Raw genomic sequence first — 18,130 nt, 5'->3', positions numbered from 1 at the left:
GGACAAATGTTTTAACCCATATTTGGTCAGAGAAAACCACAAGGGGAAGTGTTTCTCAGGGTGATGTTGTCAGCTAAAACAGTGTCCTTAAATCTTGGCGACAAGCGCTAGCAGGGCTTTGGAGAAAACATGAACAGAACCGCTTGCCCCGAGGTGAGCTTTAAGTTCGGAGGCATGTTCCTCCCTCCTGTCTACATCCTGGTCTTCGTCGTTGGCCTCGCAGCGAACGGGCTCGGACTCAAGTCTCTGCTGCAGAACTGGAAGAAACTGAAAATCATCAACGTCTTCGTTCTGAATCTCGGACTGGCGGATATTCTCTACCTGCTGACTTTGCCTTTCCTGGTGGTGTACTACTTCATGAAGAGCAAATGGATTTTCGGAGACGTCTTCTGCAAAATCACAAGGTTCTGTTTCAATATGAACTTGTACGGCAGCATCGGTTTCCTCACCTGCATCAGCGTGTCCAGGTATTTGGCCATAGTTCATCCGGTGCGAGTGATCGGGAGGCTGAAAGTGTCTCACTCTGTGGCTGTTTCGGTGCTCGTGTGGATTCTGGTTAGCGCCCAGAGCCTCCCAGACATGTTCTTCCCCAAAACGTATAATAAAAAGGCAGCAAAGTGCTTCGACACCACGTCCGACCCCTTCATGGAGGATTACCTGAAGTACAGCGTGGGTCGGACCATGACGGGGTTCTGCCTGCCGTTCCTGGTCACTGTGGGCTGTTACGCTCACGTCATAGTGACTCTGTGCCGCTCCAGCTCCACAGACCGCCTGCTCAAACAGAGGAGCTACAAACTGCTGCTGGTTCTGCTGCTGCTGTTCTCTGTGTGTTACATCCCCTATCACGTCCTCAGGGTCCTCAACCTGTGGGCCCGGGTCCTGAAGAGGAGGGGGGAGTGTTACGGCTGGTTTAATGCAGTGTACGTGTTTCAGCAGGTCAGCCGCGGCCTGGTGAGTCTGAACTCTGCCCTGAACCCTCTGGTTTACCTCCATGTGAGCGAGGAGCTCTGCTCTCAGCTCCGGACTCTGTTCTCGAGGACGCGGCGAGTTCTGCACAGCCACAGGATGTCCTCGATCTCTGGACAAGCTTCAGCCGCACGACCCAACGTCACTGAGCAGCTGTAGGACTGTCAGTTTACAGCACAAAACTGAACTGATGTTTTGAAGCAGTTTTCCCCTCGTCAAAGTTTTACATACATTTAATGCTGTATTGAAAACCCACTTGTTTCCGAAGGCTTTCAACACAAACTGAGCAGGACATTGTTGTTATGTTTGTACGTACTTGTAGCTGCATCTTTAATGTGTGTCTATTTTAAGTTAATGTTGGCTTTTTAAACACATGTATTTTTGTGTACAGCACGTTGGGCAGCAAAGTTGTTTTAAATTTAAATGTGCTTTTTAAATAAACAGGACCTTGACCTTCAAGTGTGGATTGTTCCATAATACATTCTCAAGATGTAAAGAAGTTCACTCAACATAAACTAGAATTGTGCGTAAGGCGTTTATTGAGTGATTTATATATATAAAAAAAAAGTGTCAACATTTGCTTGTAAGCTATAAGATGAAGGAACAATATTAAATCTATTTTTTTCAAGTGGAGGTTGACCTCTCCTGTTGTCATACCTATACAATTAAATATAGTTTAAAAAAATATATATATTTAACCCTTTTATTGCCAACTTTCTGTCGCCGAGTCTCTAAAATGTTCAAATCAAAGCTAACATCTCTGTCTTTCAGATCAGTGTCTTTTGTTTAAAGGGGCTAGATGCAAGTTAGCCATTTTATGCTCACTACTGCCACCTCAGGTCTTACGTGTAGCTGCACCTTCTATATTAAGCTCGTGCATGACGGCATTTCGGACCAGAAGTAACACCGTTTTAAGTGACAGTGCGGGATTTTAGAGTCAGTTGTGGTGAACAGGTCTGAGCTCATTCTACACATTAGGACTTTGTTGGAACATGTCTTCAGTCCTAATGAGAAAATTATTATTGGAAGAGAAGACGAATGTCACTACCTGTATTATATATGAGTACCAGCGTGCAGCGCCCTCTGGTGTGGCTATAAAACGCAGTCAGACAAATCACCCCCATGACAAAAGGCCCCGGTCTCCCCGACTTATTGCTAAAAATGTTAAGATGAAGCGATTTTCTCATTTTTGTTTCGTTGGACTTGATGTTGGTCTGTGGTTTAGCAGGAGGCCTAAATGTCATCCTGTTGCTTGACCACACTTTGTGAACAGGAAGCTCAGCAGATACAGGTTACACGTCTGCCTTTCTCTAAAAGGAGCACATTTGAGAAGGAGCACAAGATGAACAGAACCGCTTGCCCCGAGGTGAGCTTTACGTTCGGAGGCATGTTCCTTCCTCCTGTCTACATCCTGGTCTTCGTCATTGGCCTCACAGCGAACGGGCTCGGACTTAAGTCTCTGCTGCAAAACTGGAAGAAACTGAAAATCATCAACGTCTTTGTTCTGAACCTCGGACTGGCGGATATTCTCTACCTGCTGACTTTGCCTTTCCTGGTGGTGTACTATTTCAAGAGGAAATGGATTTTCGGAGACGTTTTCTGCAAAATCACGAGGTTCTGTTTCAATATGAACTTGTACGGCAGCATCGGTTTTCTCCCCTGCATCAGCGTGTCCAGGTATTTGGCCATAGTTCATCCGGTGCGAGTGATCGGGAGGCTGAAAGTGTCTCACTCTGTGGCTGTTTCGGTGCTCGTGTGGATTCTGGTCAGCGCCCAGAGCCTCCCAGACATGTTCTTCACTAAAACGTACAGAAACAATACGTGGAAGTGCTTCGACACCACGTCTAGTGACTTTGTGGAGGACTACCTGAAGTACAGCGTGGGTTGGACCGTCTCCGGGTTCTGCCTGCCGTTCCTGGTCACTGTGGGCTGTTATGCTCACGTCATAGCGACTCTGTGCCGCTCCAGCTCCACAGACCGCCTGCTCAAACAGAGGAGCTACAAACTGCTGCTGGTTCTGCTGCTGCTGTTCTCTGTGTGCTACATCCCCTATCACGTCCTCAGGAACCTCAACCTGTGGGCCCGGGTGCTGAAAAGGAGGGGGCAGTGTTACGGCTGGTTCAACACAGTGTACGTGTCCAAACAGGTCAGCCGCGGCCTGGTGAGCCTGAACTCCGCCCTGAACCCTCTGGTTTACCTCCATGTGAGCGAGGAGCTCTGCTCTCAGCTCCGGACTCTGCTCTCAAGGATGCGACGAGCTCCAGCCGCACGACCCAACGTCACTGACCAGCTGTAGGACTGTCAGGCTATAGCCTAAAGCTGAACTGATGTTTTGAAGCAGTTTTCTCCTCGTCAAAGTTTTACATACATATTAAGTTTTTAATGCTGTATTGAAAACCCACTTGCTTCCAAAGGCTTTCAACACAAACTGAGCAGGACATTGTTGTTATGTTTGTACGTACTTGTAGCTGCATCTTTAATTTGTGTCTATTTTAAATTAATGTTGCATTTTTATACACATGTATTTTTGTGTACAGCACGCTGGGCAGCAAAGTTGTTTTAAATGTGCTTTTCAAATAAACAGGACCTTGACCTTCAAGTGTGGATTGTTCCATAACACGTTCTCAAGATGTAATGAAGAAGTTCACTCAACATGAACTAGAATTGTGGGTAAAGCTTTATATTTAGGGATAAGAATCAATAACGCATTAACCCTCGATCACACCCAAGCCCATTTTTGTGCTTTTGGAGTTTTATTTTTTGCATAACTCCTACATTTTTATTGAGTGATTTTTTTATTTATTTTTTGTCAGGGGTGTTGTGGGCTTGTGTGGGCTTGTAAGCTACAAGAAGAGGAAAGAACAATATTAAAACTTGTCTTTGATTTTTTCCAATGTGGAGGTTGACTTTCATGTCGTCATACTTATACAATTAATACTGTTTTGTCAATATTTTAGCCCTTTCATTGCAAACTCTGTCGCCAAGTCACTGAAATGAACTGCCGTTGTGGGAGCTTCAACTCCATAGACTTACATTCTAACGTTTCTATACAATGGATTGAAAGTGTAATTTTAAATAAACTTCTGCATTTTTTCTGAACTTTGAGGCCTGACACATTTTTTTTCCACCATGAGGTCATATGTACCTATTTACCTACCTAAGAGCAATAAAAGAACAAGCAATGCAAGAAAATCTCGAATCTGCCATATCAGACCACTGTAAGAGGGAAAACCACATCATGAACTGGGACAATGCCAGGGTCATCCGTGCCGAAAGTAACAAGTACCACCGCTGGATCAGAGAAGCCATCGAGATCAGGGAACGTGCGCCAACATCTATGAACCGGGACGAGGGAGCGTACACCTTATCCCACACCTGGGATGCCGTCCTGGAGAAGGCGCCGGAAAATCCATGTAAGCTGCCTACGACACGGCACCTCCACCACCAGGTGTCGCTTCTGAGGAAGATCACAGGAAGTGATCGAAACTAGTCAAGCAGGTAAAACTAAAACCTTCTGTCTTACTATAAGAAACAAAACTGTAATGTAGCACTTTGAGAAACATGTGACACAGGCTGATGAACCACAATGTGCCGTATTGTATGCAGTATTTCGGCCCTCGACCCAAACAAGTTCGACACCCCTGATCTAAACAGAGTAACATTTACTGTACAGCAGGATTGCCCAAACAATTCTGTTGGCCCGCCAGAGAGTGACCTATACTTTTGCCCTGCGTGTGGTTAAAACTCTTCCATTCATTTTCAATAGTAAACATGGATGCAGTAATAATAATAATAATACATTTTATTTATGTTGCACTTTACATTTCAACGAAAGTGCTACAACAGAAGAATACAATCTGATAAGAACAAAAAGAACATTCACATAGTACACTTTTTGACCACCAGCATCAGGTTGGGGGCGCTGTTTCACTCCTTTTGGAAACACTGCTGTGGCGTCTTGGTATTTATTAATCACAGTGTTGTAGCATCATTTTTCAGTTTTCCAACTTTTATTGCAAAGGTTGTTGACGTCGACAACAGTATGTTAAAAATGGACTTATAAAAGAATTGATGCTGAACTGACACTTTCAAAATAATCTAATGTGGCATTTTCTTTGAGTGAACGAATGAGGTAAAGTTACTGTAGGCGCTGTAGATCCAGGTGTTTTTTTTTTTACATTTTACACTAAATTGCACTAATTTTTTTTTCTCTAAAACTAGGCTTTTGCCATAGTTACCATTTGTTTTAGCATGTTATTTGCATAGATAGGAGTTGAAGAGCAGAGACAGGCATTCAGTAAGTTGTCTGAGCCATAGAAAGAGAAATATTAAACATCTCTAAGCATGTTTTTGATGAGGGAACAATATTGCAATGGGTTTAAAAGTCAATATTTGAATATAAAGTTTTGTCGAGCATGTATGTGAATTATTTCTGCTTCTTTGTGCATGCTATGTCAGTATTTCGCAGTCGTGCCAATGGGTAACTTTCACTTCTCTGTTTGAAGAATTCTGTTGTGAAACTGATGTGACGCATCGCGGGCACTCGGTCTTTTCCCCAATATCAAGACTTCAAGATATTTGGAAAAACAACTCTCGGTATCACGCAGAGGTGGGTGAACCAACCAAAGTACAAGGAAAAAAATTGAAATTATTGTGAAAGATTGATTTGTGACTGACAAAAGTCTGAAAAAAATCTTTGGCCAAATTGAGATTATTTTATTTTATTATTATGTCATCATTTAAAAGGCATGTTACAACAAGACGGATGGTCTCAGTGATCTCTTTCTATTTCCCGAAAACATTCAAATGACTATATCGTAGAAAGAAATACAAATGCCCTGATTTACTATTGAAAGTTCAGATGATTACCTAAGCAGTTTGTTGAACTACTTTCTCACAGTATTTCCTGTCAGAAATGTTGAGTTTGTTCTGAGAAGAGTTTCAAAGGAAGTGGTTTATGCATCAGAAATTTCCACCTGAATATGTTCGACTCCGTGATTTCAAGACTTCAATGTTCCTTAGATAGACAGATAGATTGATGCTATAGATAGATAGATAGATAGATAGATAGATAGATAGATAGATAGATAGATAGATAGATAGATAAAAAGATAGATAGATAGATAGATAGATAGATAGATAGATAGATGCTATAGATAGATAGATATGTAGATAGATAGATAGAAATATAGATAGATAGATGATAGATAGATAGATAGATAGATAGATAGATAGATAGATAGATAGATAGATAGATATGTAGATAGATAGATAGATAGATAGAAATATAGATAGATAGATGATAGATAGATAGATGCTATAGATAGATAGATAGATAGATAGATATGTAGATAGATAGATAGATAGATAGATAGATACTATAGATAGATAGATAGATAGATAGATAGATAGATATGTAGATAGATAGATAGAAATATAGATAGATAGATGATAGATAGATAGATGCTATAGATAGATAGATAGATAGATAGATAGATAGATAGATAGATAGATAGATAGATAGATAGATAGATAGATAGATAGATAGATAGATAGATAGATAGATAGAAACTATGAATCAAAAATGAATCACACTTTACTTTAGCAGGACAGACAATTTTTCAGTTTCCATTACTTAGGGACAAACAAAGCGTAAAGCCAAAAACAATTTTACCGTCAAAATTGTTTATTCACACAGGTAAGTCGACATAAACTTATTTAAAATGATCATTCTCCCATTTACACTTAAAATAAGTGAAAATGTAGGAAAAATTCAAAGAAGCATCTAAAATATGCCTCTAACAATGAATACAACCCCCAAATAAATGATGCTTGAATGCAATTAATTCATTACAATGGCCATTGTTAACTCGATTAAAGATTTTAATGGAGATTAAAGATTTGAATTGAGTCCGACCTCAACTGCCAGTACGATACTTTGATTTTTTCGATGCCAGTAGTACCAAAACATTTTCTTTCTTTTTGTTTACACCATACTGGTATTGTTTAAAGTGCATATAACAGGTATTAATGCTTTTGCAAATATGACATATTTAGATGGGTAACATATGTCAGTAATAACTATATATTTTATTTGAGGGAAGCAGCTATTTAAATAAAAGTTAGTTTCATTTGAATTTGTAAAATAAAAAAAATGAAGTGACATAGATAGAGGTAAAGAGCCAGAGCAGTTTGACTCATTTCCCATTGATGTAACATGGTTGGCACGGCAACAGTTTAAAGAGGGGGTATTATGATTTTTTCAATCACATAGCACCAGTCTATATCACACTACAATGATGACCAAACCTTCTGTTGGTCTGTAAATGCAGTAAATTAGAACAACTGCCTTGTATAAAATTGCTCTCTCAAAATGGCTGTAGTGAATGTCTTGAAATAGGCCTCTGTCTCTTTAAGAACCTCTGACCCTTTCCGAGGAGCAGTGGTTGGTTACTCGGCTGGTGACGAAAGCTCGGAGGCGTCTCCAGGAGGTGGGGGCGTTCCTAGGAAGACTCAGGCCAAACCTATCCCTAAAATCGCCGCCATCAGAGTTTTTACAGATCACTCAAAAATACGTGAATGTGCCAAGGCGACACTTCAGCCATGTTTTTAATGAGGGAATGACATAATAACATGATGTAAAGCTTGGAAAAGTCCATTTTGCATAATACCCCCCCTTTAAAATGTGTGTCTCTATCTACGTCACTGGCTGTCGGTGTCCAATAATCTTAAATATAACTGTGTTAACCATGTTTAAGCAAAAACTTGTTTCTGATTTGTCACATGTGACTCAGCCCTACACATTGACACGGTCCATTGTACAGTCTTATATCGGCCGGGACATAGATACAGACGGCATCTCTGGAATCGCCCATATATGGTCATTTTTGAAAACAGTTAAGGGGGAAAACAATTTTGAAAAACATTTAAATTTTCTCAAATCATTCAAAAACTACTATAACAAACGCTGAATTATGAACATAGTTTCTACTAAATACAGATACAAAGACATGGGGAGGAGCAAAGTGGTTCAACAGCCCATGAATACATAAATAACGGAGAATGCTAACTTGATGCTACATGTTAGCATCGGGCTAATGCTAACGGTTAGCTAGCACTAGCTACAACTGCGTTTTTTTCACTTCTACTGAACAATCAGCTGTGAGAAAATATCCATATGGGCCCGATTTACATTTGACTTTATTTACATGTGATAAATAAGTTGATATTCCACCAGAAAATGGCAAAAAAGAGGGAAAATTGTGTTTCTCTAAAGATTCTATTTTCCCCCTCGGCGAAGCCACGCCCCCTTCTATGACGAGATGCCGTCTGTATCTATGGAGATATGGAGTACTTCATTATTCTCTGCACCCTGGGGACCTATCTCCATCTTCAACTTTATTCATGGTCAGCAGTATCTGGAGGATGTACTTAACCTGAGGATATTCAGCACTTTGACAAATGTGAGGGACTCAAAGAGATCCCAGAGAAGGCGCTTTGTGTCCGCGAGCGCAGAGTCCGGAGCTGAGACCTGAGCTCCTCGCTCACGTGGAGGTAAACCAGAGGGTTCAGGGCGGAGTTCAGACTCACCAGACCACGGCTGACCTGCTGAGACACATACACCGCGTTGAACCAGCCGTAACACCGCCCCCTCCTGGTCAGCACCCGGGCCCACAGGTTGAGGTTCCTGAGGACGTGATAGGGGATGTAGCACACAGAGAACAGCAGCAGCAGAACCAGCAGCAGTTTGTAGCTCCTCTGTTTGAGCAGGCGGTCTGTGGAGCCGGAGCGGCACAGAGTCACTATGACGTGAGCGTAACAGCCCACAGTGACCAGGAACGGCAGGCAGAACCCGGAGACGGTCCAACCCACGCTGTAATTCAAATAATCCTCCACAAAGGCACTAGACGTGGTGTCGTAGCACTTCCCCGCCTTGTTCCTGTGCGTTTTAGTGAAGAACATGTCTGGAAGACTCTGGGCGCAGACCAAAGCCCAAACCACGAGCGAGATCACCACGGAGTGAGTCGGCCTCCCCCAAACCCTCATGGGATGGACGATGGACAAGTACCTGAACACGCTGATGCAGGTGAGGAAGCCAATGCTGCCGTAGAGGTTTATATTGAAACAGAACCTCGTGATTTTGCAGAAAGCGTCGCCGAAAACCCACTGTTTTCCCTTGAAGTAATAGACCATCAGGAACGGAAGCGTCAGCAGGTACAGGATGTCCGCCAGCCCCAGGTTGAAGACAAAGACGTTGACGGGTCCGACTTTCTTCCAGTTCTTCCGCAGGAATTTGAGCCCGCACGCGTTGGCGAGCAGGCCGACGATGAAGACCAGGATGTAGACGGGAGGAAGGAACTTGTCCGAGAAGGTTAGGTCCACGAGAGCGCAGGAGCTTCTGTTCGCGGTGGCGTTGGCCTCCATCGTCTCGTCTGTGCAGCACATCGTTTCAGAGTCAGCGCACTGGAGCATCTGAGCAGACTTCCTGTTCACCTGGGGAAGTGTTGCTCACTGTAGACTCGCTCTCTGTGGTTTGAGATGAACTGCAATCGACCTTTCTGAGCATGACGTGTGCAGAAGAGCACTCACAGAGCCTGATCTCCAGATAAAAGATTGCATTAACTGTGTTTTTTGGGTGATTATTTCAAACACACCTCGTTTCCTGCCTTCCATTTTGCTTCTTAGAAAAAAGCTTCATTGATTTAAAACAGATGCTTCTTGTATTTGAAAGTACAATTGTCAAACTAAGCAGTGTGCAGTGCTTGTGCCGCTCATTCATTTAGTTCTAAAACGTCTGTAATGAATTCATCGTGATTCATTGAAAAGAGTCCCAGCCCTATAATGAATTAATTGGAACAAACTGGCAATTAACACCATTAAATGTTGCTTTTTTTACAGACAGATATAAACTTAAGAATCTGATTTGTTCTACACTGAAGTATCTATCACAGCAGAGAAAGGAAAAGTCTCTGACCAGGGTTTAAAGAGGACAGTGTTTTAGGTCGTGGCCTTTTTAGAAATGGAACAGACTCATTCCATGTTTTATCCTTTCACCAAGTGTGGGCAATACTACAACATTATATTGATATTGATATAAGACAAAGGCCATCATCAACTCGATTAAAGATCTTAATCGAGTCCCACCTCTACTCTAAATGTATATATTTTTTTCGATACCAGTAGTAGGTCCACCCTAAGTTTTATCTCATACCGCACCATCATAAAGTGAATATGACAGATGGTTTTGTAAATATGACATTTTTAGATGGATAACATCTGTTGTAAGTAATAATTTAAATAATAATAATAATAATAATAATAATAATAATAATAATAATAATAATAATAATAATAATAATGATAATAATAATAATAATAATAATAATAATAATAATAATAATAATAATAATAATATTTTTTTAGATCAATAAAGGTTTATCTTATCTTATCTTATCTTAATTATCATTTTATATCAGTGAAGACGCAATTCAATGAAGACATGTTGGGGATGAAAGATATGTTTTTGTTTTTTTTGTGAACAATTTTTATATATTACATATATATATATATATATAGTACAGCGAGAGATGCACACACAAATATATAAAAATAAAATATATATATATATACATATATATAGCGCAGATACATAATGCAAACTCAAAGGCATGCTACCCCACCCCAACCATTGGGAAATCTAAGAAATCACTAAGCCATTTTTGCATAGTGACCAAATGTGGTGTCTTCCATCTACAAGCAAGTATTCGTTTGGCTGCTGTAAGACCAGCTGACCATACACGCCTCTCCATTACATTGAGGTACATTGAGGTTACATAAAGATATGTTTATTTGATTTTTGTTTAAAACATTTTTCAAGAAAGTCCATCCATCCATTCATTTTCTGCCACTTTATCGTCGTGGGGGCAGCAGTCTCAGAGGAGATGCCCAGACTTCCCGATCCACACACACCTCCTCCAGATGTTCTGGGGGGACCCTGAGGCGACACCAGGCCAGCTCGGAGACATAGTCCCACCAGCGTGTCCTGGGTCTTCCACGAGGCCTCTTCCCAATAGGACACACCTGGAACCAGGAGGCATCCGGAACAGATGCCCGAGCCACCTCAGCTGCTCCTCTCGATGTGAAGGAGCAGCGACTCTACTCCGAGCTCCTCTGGGTAACTGAGCTCTTGTCAAGGTCAAGGTCAAGGTCAAATTTATTTATAGAGCACATTTACAAACAGCTGGCACTGCCCCAAAGTGCTGTACAGATTCATAAAACAATCAACATTTAATACAGATAGAAAATAAAATCAACAAGAGAAAAATGCTCAGCTCAGCTCGTGCCGAAGGCCAGTGCAAAAAAGTGAGTCTTCAGCGAGCGCTTGAAACTCTCCAAAGATGCGGCAGTTCTAATGTGTAAAGGGAGAGAATTCCACAATTTAGGGCCGGCTACAGCGAAGGCTCGGTCCCCTCTGCTCTTCCGCTTAGACCTGGGATGGTCTAGAAGATATTGATCAGCAGACCTCAGAGTTCGGACAGGACTGTGCAAAGATATCAACTCTGACAAATAAGGAGGAGCTAATCCATTTAGACATTTAAAAACAAACAAGATTAATAAAATGGATTCTAAATCCAACAGGGAGCCAATGAAGAGATGCAAGCACAGGAGTGATGTGATCATATCGTGATGCTCCTGAGAGCAGTCGTGCAGCTGCATTTTGTACCATCTGGAGGCGCTGAATCGAGGATTGGCTCAGGCCAAAATAAAGTGAATTACAGTCGTCCAGGCGACTGGTTACAAGGGCAAGGATGACCTTTTCGAATTGGTTAGGGGGCAAGTAGCGCTTCACCTTCCCAAGAAGCCTAAGATGAAAAAAGCCAGCTCTAACCACTGCGCTCAGCTCCTTTCGGTCATTACCCAAATCTCATGACCATAGGCGAGGGTGGGAAAGCAGATCGATCGGTAAATCGAGAGCTTTGCCCCGACTCGGCTCCCTCTTCACCACCACAGTCTGATTCAGCGACCGCATCACTGCCGACGCCGCACTGACAGGAAGTGAAATAGATGAAAGTGAAGTTCCGTAGCAGGTTGATCATTTACCATTGATTTAACAGGGTTGGCATGGCAACAGTTTAACATTTGTGCCTGTATCTAGGTCACTTCCTGTCAATGTTCAATAAGGCAAACTATAAACATCACAGAAAATGTCAAACTAAAGAAAGTTGGGGAACATTTTTCTAATTTGTCGCATGCACTTTAACGTGACCCAGCCAGTCTTACAGTCTTATATTGGCCGGGACAAATGACCTCCTGAACCTCTCAGCACCGCGCTTTGGTTACTGCAGTAATCATGCATTTGTCTGATACTGTGCAAGACATGGGGTACTTCATTATTCTCTGCATTTGACCCTTGCAACCAGAGTACCTCAGCAGTATCTGGAGGATGTTCTAAACCCGAGGATATTTAGCACTTTGACAAATGTGAGGGAGTCTAGGAGATCCCTGAGAAGACGTTTTGCGTCCGCGAGAGCAGAGTCCGGAGCTGAGAGGTGAGCTCCTCGCTCACGTGGAGGTAAACCAGAGGGTTCAGGGCAGAGTTCAGACTCACCAGGCCGCGGCTGACCTGTTTGGACACATAAACTGCGTTGAACCAGCCGTAGCACAGCCCCCTCCTGGTCAGCACCCGGGACCACAAGCTGAGGACCCTGAGGACGTGATAGGGGATGTAACACACAGAGAACAGCAGCAGCAGAACCAGCAGCAGTTTGTAGCTCCTCTGTTTGAGCAGGCGGTCTGTGGAGCCGGAGCGGCACAGAGTCACTATGACGTGAGCGTAACAGCCCACAGTGACCAGGAACGGCAGGCAGAACCCGGAGACGGTCCAACCCACGCTGTACTTCAGGTAATCCTCCACAAAGTCACTAGACGTGGTGTCAAAGCACTGAGCCTTTTTAGCGTAGGTTTTGGGGAAGAACATGTCTGGAAGGCTCTGGGCGCAGACCAAAGCCCAAACCACGAGCGAGATCACCACGGAATGAGTTGAAGTCAGCCTGCCCCGACCCTTCATGGGATGGACAATGGACAAGTACCTGAACACGCTGATGCAGGTGAGGAAGCCGATGCTGCCGTAGAGATTTATGTTGAAACAGAACCTTGTGATTTTGCAGAAAGCTTCTCCGAAAACCCACTGTCGTCCCTTGAAGTAATAGACGATCAGGAACGGAAGAGTCAGCAGGTACAGGATGTCCGCCAGCCCCAGGTTGAAGACAAACACATTGACAGATCCTACTTTCTTCCAGTTCTTCTGCAGGAATTTGAGTCCACACATGTTAGTGAGCAGGCCGACGATGAAGACCAGGATGTAGACGTAGGGAAGGAACTTGTCCGAGAAGGATAAGTCCACAAGAGCGCAGGAGCTTCTGTTCGCGGTGGCGTTGGCCTCCATCGTCCCGTCTGTGCAGCAGGTTGTTTCAGATACAGTGCATCAAAGCATCTGAGCAGACTTCCTGTTCACTTGGGGAAGTGTCGCTCACTATACACCCTGTGGTTTGCGATTTCACACCTTTCCAGGCGTGACGCGGGTAGAAAAGTGCCTACACAGCCTGATCCCCAGATAAAAACACCACATTAACTGTGCTTTTGGTGATCATTTCAAACACACCTTGTTCCCTGTCTTGAATTGTATTTGCTAGAAAAGGCTTCATTGATCTAAAAACAACACATTCAAAGTTTCTCTTTCTTGATTTCCTCACACGTGACACATGTTGCAAACACGATAAAAAAAAATCCACTGTCTCCCTCAGCTCATGGATGTAATATATATGAATCAGTGGTCGATTTCATTTTACTATCGAGTTTATTGTGGCCACATTTAATTATCTTTTATGTAGGACAGAGCCGTGGGAAGATATTTTAGTTAGGGGGCGCTGAGGGACAAAATTTACCCCCAAAATACTTTTTCTGTGCATAAATCCTATTTATTAACCTCTTAACTCCCGCCTGAACCGAGAGCATTTTCTCCAGTTCAGCTTTACCCAAATCCTGTAGGCCAGTGTAACGCCTCATTTGAATAACCTACAAAACTAAATGGATCTTTTTCCTCACGTCAGATTTTTTTTCATCACATTTTTTGTTGGGCAGTCGTCTCATTTCTGTCAAATTTTCTTAACTTTTTTGTCACTTTTTCGTCCATTTTTTCTCAATTTTTCGTCAAATTTTTATCACTTTTTTGTCAATTTTTTGTCAATTTTTGTCATTTTTTAAAAAAAAATTCTCACTTTTTCGTTAAATTCTTAGCATTTTTTTGTCAATTTTTTCTCACTTTTTTGTCCAATTTTTTGTCCATTTTTGTCAATTATTTTGTAACTTTTTTGTCACTTTTTCGTCAAATTTGTCACATTTTTTGTCAAATTCTTATCACGTTTTCGTCCATTTTTTCTCAATTTTTCGTCAAATTTTTCTCACTTTTTTGTCAAATTTGTGTCCATTTTTGTTATTTTTTGTAAATTTTTTGTCACTTTTTCATCCATTTTTTCTCACTTTTTCGTCCGTTTTTTCTCACTTTTTTGTCAAATTTTTTGTCCATTTTTGTCAAATTTTCGTCACTTTTTTGTCACTTTTTTGTCCATTTTTGTTATTTTTTGTACATTTTTTGTCACTTTTTCGTCCATTTTTTCTCAATTTTTCGTCAAATTTTTCTCACTTTTTTGTCAATTTTTTGTCCATTTTTTATTCATTTTTTGTCCATTTTTTCTGACTTTTTTCACATTTTCATCCTTGTTTTCGTCTCTGTAGAGGACTGCAGAGGAGCTGGGCAGGTCCTTCATCCCCACTGCTGCTAGACTGTAATGACTGTAAACAACAAGACTGTAAAGTAACCCGTGCAATTTCCTGTTTGCAAAACCACGTTCAATAATCTCTGTAGCTGCGTCACTTTATCTGCATCACTTCATCAACCACTGTCAACCAGCACTGCTAACACTGACATTTTTATGTTTAATAGAGTCCCACATCTACTCTAAATATGTAATTTTTTTTATGACCTGCTACCGACCTGTGCAATGCTTTTATTTTTTTTCGATAGCAATAGTTCCTGAATGTTTTTTTCATACGACACTGGCATCGTAAAGTGCCTATGACAGGTATTAATACTGTTGTAAATATGACATTTAGATGGATGACATCTGTTGTAAGTAATAATTATCATTTTATTTCTGTGAAGAAGCAATTCAATGAATAAATGTTGAGGATAAAAGCTATTTTTATTTGAATTTGTAAAAACAAACAAAAAAAGTGACATAGATAAACGTAAAGTCCCACAGCAGTTTAACTCATTTCCCATTGACGTAACATGGTCGGCACGGCAACAGTTTAAAATGTGTGCCTCTATCTATGTCACTTCCTGTCAGTGTCCAATAAGGAAGTGAAACTATAAACATCACATTTTGTGGTAAAATGGTGGTCGTAGAAACAAGCAAAATCATTAATATAAATAATAAATAATAACGGTCCCAAAACTGAACCTTGTGGCACACCATACTCTACGGAATTCCTTTTAGATTCATGTTTTTTTATACTGGGCTTTACCCAAATCTAAAAGCTTCTCGACTGGAGATCAACAATGTAACGCCTCATTTGAAAGCTAAGACCTACAAAAGTGACGGAAACTTTTCGTCACGTCTTTTAGATTTGGGTAAAGCTCGGTTGAGGCGGGACTGGTGGCCCTAGAGCCAGTGGCCCTTCTGTGCTCTTCCAGAATGGACACATGGCCAGTCCGCCCCTGTCCTGGTCTCACTTGTTTATGTCATTTTTTTCGCTGGTATCACGTTATTTCAATATCATTACCTGCTAACAATACACAAATCACTTTATTTCATGATACCAATTCACAGTACAAAAATATCAGGTTATTTCATGATTCCATTTCCAACCCAGAACGAACAATCACATTATACTATGAAAATTCCTGATAAATATTATGGCGTTTCACAATAAATTGGTCCAATGAAATAACGTGATAATTTCACATCATCATATTAACATGATCCATGTATTATATATCGATACAGACGGCATCTCGTCTGAAAAATAGAAAATAGAATCTTTTGGGAAACACAACTTTTCACTCTTTTTAGTCATTTTCTGGTGGAATATGAACTTATTTATCACATACACATAAAGTCAAGTGTAAATCGGGCCTATATGGATATTTTCTCATAGCTGATTGTTCAGTGGAAGTGAAAAAACGGCAGTTGTAGCTCGCGCTAGCTAGCCGTTAGCATTAGCCCGATGCAAACATGTAGCACCATGTTAGCATTCTCCGTTATTCATGTATTTATGGCCTGTTGAACCACTTTGCTCCTCCCCATGTCTTTGTATCTTTATTTAGTAGAAAACTATATTCATAATTCAACATTTGTCAAAGTAGTTTTTGAATAATAAGAGAAAGTTTAGATTTTTATCCAAATTGTTTTCCCCCTTAACTGTTTTCAAACATGACCATATATGGGCGATTGCAGAGATGCCGTCTGTATCTATACGAACATGAAATTATCTTAAAATAATGTGATACCAGCGAAAAAATAACACATACATGAGACCAGTAACACAAGAAAACTGGGTAAAAATTTTAGCAAAATCTTACATATAATTGTGTTAACCATGTTTTAGCAAAAATGTGCTTCTAATTTGTACTTAAATGGGACCCAGACCAACACATTAACAAGATCCATTGTAGTGTCTTATATCGGCCGGGACAAATGACCTCCTGAACCTCTTCATTAATCGTGCATTTGTCTGATATTGTATAAGATATGGGGTACTTCATTATTCTCTGCATTTGACCCTTCCCCGTGCACCCTGGGGACCCATCTCCATCTCCAGCTTTAGCGAGATTCATGGTCAGCAGTACGTAATCCAAGGATATTTACCACTATGGCGATTGTGAGGGAGTCCGGGAGATCCCTGAGAAGGCGCTTTGTGTCCGTGAGCGCAGAGTCCGGAGCTGAGAGCAGAACTCCTCGCTCACGTGGAGGTAAACCAGGGGGTTCAGGGCGGAGTTCAGACACACCAGGCAGCGGCTGACCTGTTTGGACACATAAACTGCGTTGAACCAGCCGTAACATTCCCCCCTCCTCTTCAGCACCCGGGACCACAGGTTGAGGTTCCTGAGGACGTGATAGGGGATGTAACACACAGAGAACAGCAGCAGCAGAACCAGGAGCAGTTTGTAGCTCCTCTGTTTGAGCAGGCGGTCTGTGGAGCTGGAGCGGCACAGAGTCACTATGACATGAGCGTAACAGCCCACAGTGACCAGGAACGGCAGGCAGAACCCGGAGATGGTCCAACCCACACTGTACTCCAGGTAATCCTCCATGTAGTCGTCAGTTGTGGTGTCGAAGCACGAGGCATTTTTAGAGTAGGTTTTGGGGAAGAACATGTCTGGAAGGCTCTGGGCGCAGACCAACAGCCAAACCACGAGCGAGATCACCACGGAATGAGTTGAAGTCAGTCTGCCCCGAACCCTCATGGGATGGACAATGGACAAGTACCTGAACACGCTGATGCAGGTGAGGAAGCCGACGCTGCCGTAGAGATTTATGTTGAAACAGAACCTCGTGATTTTGCAGAAAGCTTCTCCGAAAATCCACCGTCTTCCGTTGACGTAGATGACGATCAGGAACGGGAGAGTCAGCAGGTACAGGATGTCCGCCAGCCCCAGGTTGAAGACAAAAACATTGACGGGTCCGACTTTCTTCCAGTTCTTCTGCAGGAATTTGAGTCCGCACATGTTGGCGAGCAGGCCGACGATGAAGACCAGGATGTAGACGGGAGGAAGCAGCTGGTCTGGGAAGTCGAAGTCCACAAGAGCGCAGGAGCTTCTGTTCACGGTGGCGTTGGCCGCCATCGTCTCGTCTGTGCAGCACGTTGTTTCAGAGTCGGTGCATTGAAGCATCTGAGCAGACTTCCTGTTCAAACCTATAAAAAGTATCGCTCACTATAGACACGTGCTCTGTGGTTTGAGATGAGTTCACAAACTGCGATCAACCTTTCCAGGCGTGATTGAAGTTAATTTGTCCTTATATACTGTACTACCGCCTGAATACTATATAAAATAAACACTGTTGTGGATTTTCGTACTAAATAAAGCTTAAGAGATGTTTGT

General features: G+C 42.0%; 4 protein-coding genes across 4 annotated transcripts; 2 read left to right on the top strand and 2 right to left on the bottom strand.

Annotated features, from left to right (window-relative positions):
- Window positions 1-97: 97 nt before the first annotated feature.
- Window positions 98-1,301, top strand: LOC306981734 (P2Y purinoceptor 1-like). The gene has a single exon (XM_079581372.1). It carries the CDS (start codon window positions 130-132, stop codon window positions 1,123-1,125), a length of 996 nt encoding a protein of 331 aa, XP_079437498.1. The 5' UTR covers window positions 98-129; the 3' UTR covers window positions 1,126-1,301.
- A 1,007-nt stretch (window positions 1,302-2,308) lies between these two features.
- On the top strand, window positions 2,309-3,262 carry LOC306981516 (P2Y purinoceptor 1-like; the record flags this gene model as incomplete). Its single annotated transcript, XM_079581124.1, has 1 exon — window positions 2,309-3,262. One exon carries the CDS (start codon window positions 2,309-2,311, stop codon window positions 3,260-3,262), a length of 954 nt encoding a protein of 317 aa, XP_079437250.1.
- A 5,087-nt stretch (window positions 3,263-8,349) lies between these two features.
- LOC306981306 (P2Y purinoceptor 1-like) lies at window positions 8,350-9,415 on the bottom strand. Its single transcript, XM_079580876.1, has one exon. The coding sequence runs from the start codon at window positions 9,409-9,411 to the stop codon at window positions 8,413-8,415; it is 999 nt and encodes a 332-aa protein (XP_079437002.1). The 5' UTR covers window positions 9,412-9,415; the 3' UTR covers window positions 8,350-8,412.
- Window positions 9,416-12,440: 3,025 nt separating this feature from the next.
- Window positions 12,441-17,893, bottom strand: LOC306981515 (uncharacterized protein). The gene is made up of 3 exons (XM_079581123.1): window positions 16,899-17,893; window positions 16,559-16,581; window positions 12,441-13,419 (listed from the first exon to the last, which is right to left on the bottom strand). The coding sequence occupies exons 1-3, from the start codon at window positions 17,870-17,872 to the stop codon at window positions 12,458-12,460; spliced, it is 1,959 nt and encodes a 652-aa protein (XP_079437249.1). The 5' UTR covers window positions 17,873-17,893; the 3' UTR covers window positions 12,441-12,457.
- Window positions 17,894-18,130: the final 237 nt, after the last annotated feature.

This window comes from Gobius niger (genome assembly GCF_951799975.1).
Source record: "Gobius niger genome assembly, chromosome: 22".
Taxonomy (NCBI): domain Eukaryota; kingdom Metazoa; phylum Chordata; class Actinopteri; order Gobiiformes; family Gobiidae; genus Gobius; species Gobius niger.
This window is presented reverse-complemented; position numbering and strand designations above follow the sequence as displayed.